Source organism: Ips typographus, linkage group LG4 (genome assembly GCF_016097725.1).
Source record: "Ips typographus isolate SLU linkage group LG4, UJ_Ityp_2.0, whole genome shotgun sequence".
In the NCBI taxonomy this organism is placed as follows: Eukaryota; Metazoa; Arthropoda; class Insecta; order Coleoptera; family Curculionidae; genus Ips; species Ips typographus.
In genome coordinates, this window is record NC_138425.1 from 8,053,708 (window position 1) to 8,066,976 (window position 13,269).

The 13,269-nt window shown below is 33.5% G+C and overlaps 1 protein-coding gene across 5 annotated transcripts in view; it reads left to right on the plus strand.

The window, feature by feature from the left end:
* Window positions 1-13,269, plus strand: part of Nin (blastoderm-specific gene 25D) — an 18,989-nt gene continuing 5,720 nt past the window's right edge. Inside the window, exons 1-12 of one of the 5 annotated variants that reach the window (XM_081978838.1) lie at window positions 1-164; window positions 3,620-3,877; window positions 3,931-4,069; window positions 4,131-4,274; window positions 4,553-4,743; window positions 4,803-4,965; window positions 5,023-5,204; window positions 5,373-5,638; window positions 5,701-5,990; window positions 6,043-6,166; window positions 6,219-6,387; window positions 12,815-12,968. In XM_081978838.1, the coding sequence (XP_081834964.1) occupies window positions 3,652-3,877; window positions 3,931-4,069; window positions 4,131-4,274; window positions 4,553-4,743; window positions 4,803-4,965; window positions 5,023-5,204; window positions 5,373-5,638; window positions 5,701-5,990; window positions 6,043-6,166; window positions 6,219-6,387; window positions 12,815-12,968 (2,048 nt within the window). In that variant the 5' untranslated portion in view covers window positions 1-164; window positions 3,620-3,651. Of the gene's footprint in view, window positions 165-3,344; window positions 3,366-3,619; window positions 3,878-3,930; window positions 4,070-4,130; window positions 4,275-4,552; window positions 4,744-4,802; window positions 4,966-5,022; window positions 5,205-5,372; window positions 5,639-5,700; window positions 5,991-6,042; window positions 6,167-6,218; window positions 6,388-12,814; window positions 12,969-13,269 lie in introns of those variants that run through there. The other 4 variants (XM_081978840.1, XM_081978841.1, XM_081978842.1 and 1 more) reach the window with 4 other exon arrangements.

Sequence of the window (13,269 nt, forward strand, 5' to 3'; positions counted from 1 at the left end):
TGATGTTTTGGTCGAATTGTTTTTTCTTGAAGTGACGTTCGTTCTTGAGAAACCCAGGCTTCCGTGGGATAATCCCGTTATGTAGACTGTTTATATTCGTATCAGTTCATTAATGAAGTCCTATCCATATATTAATTTAAATTAGATCGGTGATTGTACCTTCGGTAAGTCTAATATTTTGCTTAATAGAGTAGGTTCAAGGTGGGGCGCCGACATTTTTTCACATCATCGGAATGCAAACATATAAAAATAGTTCTCATCTTTTATTAAGCTTTTTTCAGCTTTTCGATAGACTTTCCTTTGAAATGAGGACAAGCATTTTGTCTTAAAAATAGGTTGTTTGCAAGTTGTTTGGTTGTTATTTATAATTTTTTTAAGGTTTTGTATACAATGTGCGGGTCACAATAATTGTGTGTAAGGTCTTTCCCCATCTTCAAAATATTGTACCAGGTTTCGAGGAATTTTGTGGTAGTAAATCAAATTTTTTTTTTTACCTAAATAGCTATTCTAACCACTATTTACCTGAAACAATTTGGTGATCAATTAGGAACTCATTAAGTTATCATTAGAATTTATTTGTTAGGTGTAAATAAGTCCTGCATTAATACCCTATTAAGACAGGGAGATTAAGATTAAAGACAATCTTTTCAGCTATTTTTTTCTAGATAAGATGAAGATAATTTGTAAGAAAAACATTTTGTATATAAAATAGTGTTGTGTTTTCTAGTCTCTTGATGTCTTACTGAAGGACAGTATATTCCAATTTTTTTTTCATTCTTGACTGTTCAACATTTTTAGATAATAGAGTTAAACACATCACCAAAAGTAGAAACTGCACAGGTATCAAATTGCATAAAATCTGCTTTACATGAATTAATTGTATTAAGTAGTCAGTAGTCTGATTTCTCTTTGAACTAATTTTTTTTCACTTTCTATATGCTTTCATCAAGTTTAGTTACTTTTAATTAAATTTTACAGTAGTTTTTAGACCTACAAAATGTAATGAGTACCTAACCTACTGTCTATTTAATGCTTGAAATTATTTAAATTCCCAGTATACTCATATTTTAGCAAATACAGATAAAGTTCTATGGTACATGTTTGTAACCAGTTTAATAAGGTCAAAAGTGTATCATCCATCAGCAGGCAAGCATTATCAAATAAAAACCATAAAAAGGTTTATTAGGTAAATAAAGAAAAATTAGGGGTTTAAACTGTAAATACCATAAATTAGATGATTATGAAATTTTACTTTCATCTTTTATGACAGAACTTTCCCAAACAAACAATTAACAATTTTCCCATAAAGTTTAGGTTGAGGTAGTCCCGTTTATTGGTTTCTTGATTGATAATATTAAAACAAAAATATTTGTTGTGAAATTTCAATAAGGAAATAAGTTTCTATTACAAATCAGAATGTATAAGATGTGCATGTTCTGTTTTACAATCTGTTTGATTTAGTAGCTTTTTATCACTTCCAGTTGGTTGGCACATTGATTATTGCATATTTAGACAATGGCTATTGTACTGTAAAAACGTCTGAAAAGACTAATTACTTTTTTAATCAGACAATTAGTAAAATTACAACAAAGGTGAAAATTTCTTTTTTAATGCGTAGGAAGGTATCCAAGTTGTTTCCTGATTCCATGACTCTCATTTTATCCTTTCTATTTATCTACTGATTTAAACCGGCTTAATTACAGTTTTATTACTGCTATGCGGTGCTACTGAAACAGGCAAATACAGGATCTTATTCATTTATTCACCATCCACAGCCATTTAATATAATTATTATTATATCTGAAAGGCCAGAGGAAGTGTTTTATACGATTTTGCAATCCGAAAACGATTTTATATTTACTCACATGTGCACGTAGCAAAGCACTTAAGCACAAGAGAAATCGATGGTTTTGTGTTTTGTTACAAGGCACTGAAGACCATTTGTGAGACACCAAGAATTTGAATTTTCAATTTTGTCGGAGGAGCCTATTTTCAATTCTACATTTCCTGTGTGGCCAGGACCCGCTAAATTTAGTCCCCTATGTGAGTGAATCAAAATGCATGTGCCCTTGTGCACCGCGTTATAAATTTAGACGAATGTTTGGCTTAGTCTGAATATTTTGCATAGTTGAATGTTAATTTTACTACACGTACATTTATTTTTATTGTGCTAGTGTCTTTAATATGGTGAAGTAGTGAGGTACGTGGGCAACTATGCGGTATGTCTCAAGAGTTCTTATTATTTCATAGAGCTTAACTTGTTCTTGTTGTGTACTCAATTTGCCCACAACCTTGTAGCTTAATATGTTTGACATTTTGACTAGGAGCAGTTTGGGTTAGGCTGTTCTACAATTGAAATCTTTTGTTGCTTGGGTGATTTTCTGCTAATAGAGCCGTTGACTGGCCTAGATTTGTTGTTTAAACACATGTGCTCTTTCAATATGAATAAGAATTTCCACACTTCCTTTATAAATGCTAGATGAGCCTAGCAGGAAGTAGTTTAGATTATAAATACGTACTCAAGCACAGTTCTAACTGCATTCAGGTAGTATTAATATTACTACTAGGCGAATAATGCATTTTGGTATGTTTCATGCACAGGCAACTGTTTCATCCTAATAGGCGTTACTTCAGTGCAACAAAATGCAATCGATTCACTAATTAGTAACATATTACGTGTAAAACAAATAGATCTCACTGTTCCGCAACAAACCATTGAATCGCAAACTAGCTTCCATACGCTCCAAGTGAATGAGACAGTAAAGTCGTGTTGAAATGTTTTTTTCCTTTGAATGTTCATTTTAAGGTGTGTGTGGTAACAACGTACTCATGTGGTTCACGTGTACTGTCGTGACTTTCTTCCACCGTGACTTACGGTTTAATAGATAATAATCTAGCTCCGCATATAAATTTTAGTATTATTGTCGGGTGGTAAGCATTTCTGTTATTTTATGGTTTTCATCCACTGAATAACTAGTTTTATGCTAAGTGAATTGTCCTCTTTTAAATTCAAATCAGCCGTAAGAAACTTACAATATTTTTAAGCGCCTCGATTGCAGTGTGCATAGCAAATGAAAGCATTGTAATTTTTAAAACTCTAATATGGGTAGGTCAAGGATTATGTATTAAAACACTCCCACTCATTTGATATTGCAAATATGATTTTTAATACAATGCTTAGGTCATCGTTGGAGTTTTTTATTTCATTCTAATGTAATGAGCAGGTCTGACTATTGATTTTCATTTGTAGAGGAAGTGAAAACAATAAACATTAGTAATCGATTTTTGTGTCTCAAAGTTGAGTTGAGTGCGCTATAAGTTATAGAGTTTTTCAAGGGCTATACACTTGGACAGTCTGTAAATATGTAGGTATTGTTTTCAAAAGCGGAGTGTTATAATTATTATAATTTAATGCGTAGTTTCATACATATGTTAGTTAAAGATATATTGGGGTTACACAGGTTTGCGGTGACAATTTACACGAAAATGAGCGTGCACTTGCAAGTCATTCTGCCACTGAAAATTGTATCCGCGCAATTTAGTTTAACATCATTAAACTGGCGTAGCATAACGAAAATTGCGCTTATAAACTTAACTAAACAAATAATACAAATTTTAGGTTTCTCAGCCCTTTTAAACGAAATTCCCACAATGGACCCCGTTAGCCTCTTGGACCCCTATGAGCAACAACTTCTCAAAGTCTTTAGCAGCCACGACATTGATAACTGCGGCAGCTTGGACAGGGACGGATTAATTCAGTTGTGTCTCACCTTGCAATTGGAGGAACAAGGCGGTGAATTGATCCGGTGTCTCATATCAGAAAAACGACCTAGAGCGAGTTTTAGCGAATTTAAAGAAGCTTTACTGAATTTGCTTGGTAAGTCGTACTGGAACAGGTTGATTTTATTCTGAGATTGATTTGCGATAAAGGTAAAATGCAAAACAATAAAAGTTCCTGCGATAGTCCTACAAAGGAGAACATTCCTGTGGAGAAAAGTTCACCGGACCGAGAAGTTTCCCCAAAGTATGTTTATGGAAGTAAGAAATATGGGAGGAGAACAAGGTCAGGGTGTGTTTCTTTATGGTTTTAAGTCGCAGAGCACAGAAATTATGTAGTTTTAATATTTTAGGCCGCGCGTTGAAGAGGTCACCCCAGGTTACAATGACGAAAACGAAAGTGGTCACGGAAAACTTACTGGATCACCAGTGCAACGTTCTAATTCGCAAAGCGAAGTTTTGTCTAAAAAACGAAAAACCAATTACAAACTAAAGCGGTAAGTCTATCTTGAAGAGTTTTCTTTTAAGTGGGTAGTGTTAAAACAATTCCGCTTGCATCATCAAATCCGTTTGTTTATACACGTTTTAATTGAATTTCTTTAAGTAGATAATGTTGTTTTGAAAGTAAACAACGCAAGTCTTTGGAAATACTACGACTGGTAGTAAATTTTTTATGTTTAATTTGCTTTGTTCAGTTGAAATAGAAGCTATGCATTTATTGTAAATTTGTTTCAAAATAATGATTAATGACGTGTAATTCCTGTTTTCCTTGTAGGTGTACCTCATTGCCCGGTCATAAAGACATGAACAATTCTCAGGAAAACCACTTTATTACATCGCATTTACCAAGCGAACAAGAAGTAATATGCACTGAAGAAATGTTGCGTGAGGCGTGGAAAAAACTTGGAGTAGGAGAAGATGGTTACTTGAATCAAACTGAATTAGTTTTAGTTTGTGATGCCATAGGTTGGTTTGGTATTAACTATATTAACTTCCAACATAAAGTGTCAACATGTTTGATGCAGGTCTTCATAAATTAGCTGACGAAATCATCAGGCAACTATCTGTAAACTACGACAGAAAGATCAGTTTCAAAGAAGTTCTGGAGGTGATACAGAGGGATGAAACGTGGTTTGACGTCTTGGGTGGAGACTTGACGATTAGGAACCACTCTTCCATTAGTTTGAGGTACATTTGTTTCAGTTCCCGGCCGTTCAGTTATTTCAGAATTTATTCTCGTTTTAGACGTTCCTCTGACGAGTTATTTCCCGACTCGCAAACATTCCAATACGTGACTCTGGGACCTGACGGAAATGGTCTTATAAACGCGGACACGTTAATAGAAATGTGGGAGAATGTCGGGATTCATTCGCCAAAGGAATTGGTTCACGAATTAGGATTTGATTCCAGGAAGATAAATATTGCTGGTAAGTTTCCTGGTTTAATTTTACTCTACTTAGTACATATTTTCGAGGAAGCATGGAAAATATGAAAATGTATGAATTTACATTGTAATATGTAGTACGTGAAATTTTTAATTCATCAAATATTTGGTAGTATGTATATTGATCTTGAAATTTGAATGAAATTTTCAGAGTTAGCAGATGTTTTGGAAAAACAAACCCGTTCTATCAATGAAAGCACCAGGGAAGAATACCAGAGTCCTCATATAACTTTACTACAAGCTAATCTTATCCTGTATCAATCAGAAATACGATGCCTGCGAAATATTTTGGAACAACTCCAAGCGGAACGTGAAAAATTGAAACTAGACGTTGCGGAGGCTAATAATCGGGCCACTTTGCTGGCCCAAGAAGTTGACGATAATCACATTAGAATGGAACAAAACACACTCAATCAGGTAGATTTTTAAACCTAAAATTGTTGAAGTTGCAAATTTCATTCACTTGTTTGTTCAATTAGGTGAAGTTAATAGAGCAGCGTCACGCAGATATGCTAAAAGAGATGACCGTTCAATGTTCTAAAGACAAAGAACAGTTAAGTTTTATCAACCAAAACTTGGAAGACAAAATAATGAATCTCGAATCAGAAACGGTTAAATTAAAAAATGATCTGATTGTGGCGCAAAAATATTCCTTAAATTTGGAGAAGGAAAACCAAACTTTAAGTTGCCAAATTGGGGATCTAGAAAAAGATAAGGGGATGCTATTGAATAAAGTAGGGCTACTTCAGACAGAAAAACAAAGGGCGAGGTAAGAAAAAAATTGAAATCAAAATCCTATAAACTAAGACGTTAAAATGTAGCGAAATGGAACGACAAGAGAGCGAAATTTTGCTCGCTAAACTGGCTGCTTTGCAAATCAAAAACTCGGAGTTAAAGGACCGAAACGATGAAATGGAGTCTGAAATTGAAAGCCTTAGCAATCAAGTAAGTGGCTGATTTATTGATAATGTACGGCGTTAAATAACTTTGGTTTCAGGTGAAAAGTATGAAGTCTAAGGCGAGCAGCACTCCCACGCGGAACTACAATACTTTAGATCAATCAATGGAAGAGGACAATATCTCGATTATTTGCGAGAGTATAGGATTGGGCGCCAAAAGAAGAAGTGACACTTCTCCTAGTAAGGATATTCAGTTGCTTCGAATGAGTAAGTACCGTTTTATTTTTGCACACTTTATGGTACTTGGTAAGATTTATTTTTGGGAACTTGGTGTGGGTAATCTCCTAAAATATAATAGAAAAGAGAAGGAATATGTTCTATTTTTTCCAAACTGTGATAATGCCTTTTCGGAGTGTAGGGTGCATAGCAGACTAAATTGCCTCTTCCTCAGAAAGTCCTGTATAATCATAACTTCGGTAGGGTGGAGACTGTGCCTTTATTTTTTTTTCGCAATTATCAGAAACGGGTTTATTTTTTACTATTGAAGAATCACAATATTGGCAGATCAGTTTCGTTATTAACTTGTGAGTGAACAAGTTGTTACAAGTGACCAGGTAAATGGTTGTCAATTTTGAAAATAACTATTTCTTATTAAAGCAGAGAGTTGGTGTATTACTTCTTGCTACCTAATTCAATTAATACTCTGGACTCAATAATAGGGCTACAGCGAATTAAAAACATGTAGTAAAGTATAAACTTAAAAAATGGTACTGATAATCATGAAAACATTAAAATATAATAATTATGACATGAAAGGATCATCAGGTGTTAACAATTATAGTCTGAAAATAAACATTTAATATGAGTTTTAAAAAATTACAAATTACTTTATGTGTGCTGTCAAGATCATTTAGATTTATATTTTAAGTTTGCGTATTTGTATTAATGCGTAATTAAGTGAGAACGTTGCTAATCGCTTTAAAAATTCTAGATTTTTATAATCTTTGAGTGGTAATGGTAGGTAAGTGTTCATAAGGTTTTCATCACCTACATAAAAAAACGAAATAAGTAATAAATATAATGATTTAACTAAACTGCTGGATTGATAACTTAATTTTTGAATACGAAAGGTAAGGAAACACGCAGTCGCCTCCACAATATTTTATTTCAACCTTCAAAGGATAAGGCCTGTGTCTTTTTACAAGGGGAAGACAGCCGGCGCTTTGATTTGCGATTTGAGCTCCTGAAGATGGTCATTTATATGTCAAAAACTAGTTGAGTAGGCCTTATCCTTTGAAGGTTCAAATAAAATATTGTGGAGACGACTGCGTGTTTCCTTACCTTTTGTACTCATACAACTCCACTGAAAGAATATGGACTTCTCAATTTTTGAAGTTATCATTTTTACTTTTTATAGTTACAATTTTTAAAAAAATATTATTTAATAACTGTTATTTTGTCCTAAATTACATTAACACCTTATGTATGTGCATAAAACTTAAAGAAAACACCTTTCTTTGCAAAACAAAAAACAAGAACAAAAAGCTAATCAGTTGCGTAAAAGCACACTTGTGTGTGATCACATTCTTTTTGAAACATTCCTGAAGATGAGTGTCAAGAATGTCGATTCTCCTTATAAGGTTGATGTCGCGAGGAATAATTCATTAAACTTCAAACAACCCACATGCCATAATAGTAAAAAGTTCTATTTCCCTAACGATGTATGCTCTTTTTTGTCTAGTGGTTATTTTTCGTATCTTATATGAAATATTTCAATAATAGTAAACGTTATTGTAGTCTTGAAAATACTATTCAGAAAGTTAATAGCGTTTGTTTATTCTTAAATATAGTTTTGATTATTTGCAAGAAAGTATCAAGGGATTTCACAAGTTGAAGTATAAAATCAAAAATTAAAAAATTTATCAAAATAATCTGAAAAAGGCATTACACTAATATGTTAGGCAAATGCATTGTTATTGAAATATAATAGAGTATTTTGTTGCAAATGCTCATAATCATAATTAAGTTAGTTATTCACAATCTATTTAATAAGATCAGCATCGCCCGCTTCAGACTTTTTCCAACAGCGTAAATTGGTTGATCTTGGGTTAATTGCATTTCTTGGATATTTATGCATTTATAAATTTGAAATTGATAAAGTAATAAAAACACCGTACCATAAATGTATTATGTTCCACGAATCAGTCGGTTTTTTATTCGGAAGAAACAGTAAAACTTTTTCGTACCGCCTTATTGCATTAAATTTACACCGCAATATCGTCATACAACGGTTACTATTATTATTGTTCACAAAAAGTTTATTTAAAAGGCGCGTGGTTTTCTCTCGGAACTAATGCGAGCCAGTAGTTTTTGAGTTATGGCCAATATCCCGATAATAAGTCCGATAAATCATTGAAGTGCTTTCTCTTTGTTGGTCGCTGACTCGATTGTAACTTACTGCCCACATAATACAGGATCGTGGAAGCCTCGAAGATTATGATCATAATTATTTTTTGAAAGTAAACAGTATTGAATTTTATATGATTAGTATTGAATTTTGTAACGTTTACACAAACATTTTGTTGTGTAACTTACTTGGTGATAAACCCGCAAAGATTATTGTCTTGTCATCGTGGTTTTTGGTTTAAAACAATCACCGCAACTCGAACATTAAATAAACATCGTACAACTAGTAATCTTGTATCGAAGTCATTTTTTGACATTTGTATGGGCCATTAATTTTTCGAAATGGTCGTTCCGTCAGGAATTTATTTGAATACATTACCCATCTTTTCAGAAAAACCTCCGCATGCAAGTCGCAACAAGTGTGTTGGCGGTGCGGATCTAAATAACCGAACGACCATTCCCCACGTAAACCAGTCTTTAACAAAATCGAAAAACCAGTCGACCTTTGTAAAGCTTCTATACACTACCATTTGATTTGAGATAGTGCACCTGAATTTGTTCTATTGATTGTCATACTCGTGTTCTCTGGTATTTATCAGATTAGTATCAAAATCTCGTGGGTATTTTGGGAAAGCTTCTGGAGGTGGATAAGGTTATAATACGACAGTTTTATTAGAGGGATCAAGTACCAGATAGCAGACCTATTTTTCGAAGGTTATCAGAGTTAGGAAAAATGATTTATTTAAAAACAAACGGTGTGTTAAACGAAGTGAAGTCCGTGTACGTGCCACCAAAAGCTATACCAAGCAGCTTCGGTGTGTTCGAATACTCAATTAAAACCATTGTTAGTTTCGGAGCCGGTGAAGAAGTTGTGTCGCGCACCTGGTGAAAGATCTCGTTGATCTAAAGTGCTTTAAAGTTTTTTTAACAAAAGTGCACTCTGAAAAAAATAAAGGAATCGACAATATTAATTCCAATTCAATTAGTGTGCCGTTTGTTTTTTACGAATACATAGAAAGACGTGTGCTTCATGATCTACAACTTGTGAAGTGTTCATTAACAAATTATAATCATACTGATTGACGTATTTATTTAAATGAGATACCCCAGATGGCTAACTTGTTGCATCGCGTGTCAATTTAAGGAAGCGCATCGCATGAACATCATTATTACATCGGCAACTTGTGCTGCCGCAAGACTTTTTTGGAATTAATTAAAATCCAAGAAGTTCAACTTACTGGAGAAAGTTTAATGCGCGATGTGATTCCGCTGCAGTGTTTATTAGTGGGTATTTACATGGTTGTGATGGATGTGTGTGTTATGTCGCCAACTGCCACCGGTAAGAATTTTTGTGAATTTATACATTTATAGAAAATCCATATCTATTGAAATTCTTCAACGTCGAGCCACTTCGGACTAACCTATTTTCTACGGTGGCATTCAACTTAATAATACGTGCTAGGGTAGTCGTTACACGACATAGTAAGGGTGAAAAATCGAAGTCACTTGTAGCATGAAATACCATCATTTAAAGTTTCTAATGTCGGTTGTATAAGAAAAAAGACATTAAAAAAGTGCACTCACGTTACAAAACAAAACATTGTTTAGTGCATACAACACAAGGTGAGTTTTCTATATCACTTCTCTAGAAAGGGAATTAATTTGAACTTTAAGAAACGAGCAAAATGTATGCATTTAAAATTGCTTTGATTTTTAAAATGCAAATTTCAATAATAATTGACTTCTACAGGAACTTCTTTTAGTTCCAAGAGTGACTTGTAGGTCACATTTTCAACTTCTAAAGTTATACAAAACATAGCTTTGGGGTTCATTTATCTTAAACGACAGGTAGCAATTCATCTCTAAAAAATTTTCAGTCACGCAAGTGATGCTCCAGGCCATCATAATGAATTATACCTTACAGTTCAATTTTTTCCATCCTATTATTACAATCCCGTCTCTTTTGTGTTGTTTTGTCTTTCTCTATGCCAGTACATAAATTGTATCGACGTGTTTAGAGATACGCCAGCCTCTGGTGGAAACATTGCCGATAACATCGGGAATAATTATCCTTAACCTGAAATATTGTTCACGGTAACGATTTGAATGATATACCTATTTCTAAGCAGCGATGTGTGAAGTGGCCAGGTAAATGGTGACCGGTTAAGAGTGATTTCTGGGTAAATGACGGGTGCGAAAAAGTCCATTTGCCTATGTCCAACTTTTCAAGGAGTATGCTAATTAATTTTTCTAATATTGACATACTTATTTTGAATTGATTATGCTTAATAATTATTAGTAGAATGTAGTCGCTTTCCGTATAAGTACGTTTTGTTAATTGGAACGTGATTTAGTGGACTACTACTATATTTAAACTGTGTTCAGTAGAAATGAGATTGTTATATTACACAGGGTGTCTCGCGAGGTCAGGGACAAAATTTCACTACATATTATTTAGGTGAATTGGAGTCGAAAATGTCCTATAAACATGGGTCCGCAAATGCTTCCTTGTCAAGATATGATTTTTTAAAATTTACTAGTGTTATTGTGCCAAAGCTATATTAATGTTTATAGGACATTTTTGACTCAAATTTACCTAAAGAACACATTGAATTTTTCTCTCTTACCTCGCGGGACACCCTGTATAGTTTCGGTACTGTTATTTTTCACGTGTTCTACTTTCGAAGGTATCAATGTATTTTTAAAAAAATTATTGAATGATGGACATGGCACCAGGTATTGTAATGTCCTTGCCAGCGTAGTCTAGACAGGGTTATTTTTAGTGGATAACCTGTTGTTAAGTTGTAAACCAACATTTGTGGCCGTTTAGAGGTGTAAAACTCAGTTAAGGGGGTGCATCTACCTGAACGGGTTATTGAGGTTTATCCCGACGCTTTGGTTTTATTTTCAAGTTCTCTTTACACAACAAGTTTGTGAATCGTGACTGTGCATAACTCACAATTAATTTTAAAACTGCTGGCTGCGTGTTCATTGATTTCCTACCATCAGGTAATTGAATTGCAATTACGTTTTGTTTTATAACCAGATTGATGTGGTGCGGTTTTCTTCCGAATGGATTACTTTATTTGCATTACTGTTATGTTTTGATTCCATTAATAACTATAACACGAATATTAAACCGTTAATTTATTTTAGTGATCATTTATCTCTTCGGTCTATGTGGGATAAGCCAAAAAAGATAAATAATTAATAGCTTTAAGGAAATGTTGATCTATTATACTTAATAGAGTAGTGTAAGCTCTTTGTCATGAGAACAGAGTTGTGTATAGGGGTAATTAATAGCGAACTGATTGATAATGTTCGTTTAATACCTACCCCTTTCTATTCTTGTGTTCATAACTATTATTAATTATTGTAGCTGTCTATTCTTGAAAAAAATAAAAACTAATTTATGGTAAGTTTTATAAGTTCAACATTGGTTTCTGTAACATAAAACTGGCTACATTTTTCTTGTAAACTATTATTAACCAAAAACAAATAATAAAGTATAAAATTTACCTACCAGTTTTGGAAACAATGGCAATATAAAAAAAGTAATGTAATTTAAATAAACTTTGTTATTGATTTAAAACAATAGACTATCAAGTTTGCATTTACCTAATTGATTAAAACTATCAAAAAATTTTCTCTCTGAAATGATGGTATGTTAATCCAAAACTTCTTTGTATATTGTCTTTAGTGGCATTTTTAATGAAAGGTTCTTTGTCGGTAAATAGCCTTTCAATATAATAGTCCTCTCATTTTTATGATTCTATGGGTGGTTGTAAATTGTACAAGTTTTCAAATGATTGTATTATAATTAGTTTTGGTTGGTTTCTGTGACGTATTAAAGATTTCCCATTCAATGTCAAGTTTTAATTATATAATCAGTGAAATTATTGCGACGTAATCTTTAAATAGCTTGTTGAAGTGGATTAATAAATAATCACGTCTTTCTAATCATCTTATCACAGTATCACCAATGATCCTAAAGAATTATTTAGCGTTCTAGTATTGTTTGTAGTAGGTTACCGCTACGCGAATTATTATTTTTAACGTCTGATGTCATGTATACGTGTGAAGTGAACTTTCTATTCGACTCAAACGGAATTCAATAGCAACATGAAGATATTGAAATTTATGCCAAGATTAGATATGTATTACGTTTTTTGTTTCGACCGTGCGTACTGTACAATTTCGCGGTTATTTGTAAATACAAACTCTGTAACATTGAACCCAGTTTCTAGTGTTGTTGACAAAACATTGACACGTTACAATATTGTTCCAGCCGATGGTAGTCCGCGACTTGGCAAATTGCGCAAGTGTTACAAGTCAAGAACTCCCGAAAACTTGGAAGTTCCTTTCACTTCAAGCGAAAGCGGATTCGACACCGAACCCGAATCTTTATCGAACTCGACCTGTGATAATGAGGAAATCAACAGGTAAGTTTTTGCTTAGGGTAACTTTTAGAACTGATTAAATAGAGCCATGACTAAAACAATCCAGAAATTGAAATCGATTTCCTTTAAACACAAAATGTGTGTTATATTACTAATATGAATTAAAATTAAAGCAATGGTTATCGCAACTGAATTACTTTAGCTGATAAGCCGGTTGTGCTTTTGGTTAAACACCCTAACAGCAAACTTATACACTGTAAAACGATTTTATTGCCACTAAAACAGTTCATGTATAGTGCTAATTAACAAACGGTTGGAAAAATGTAGGCTAATTTACTCGAAT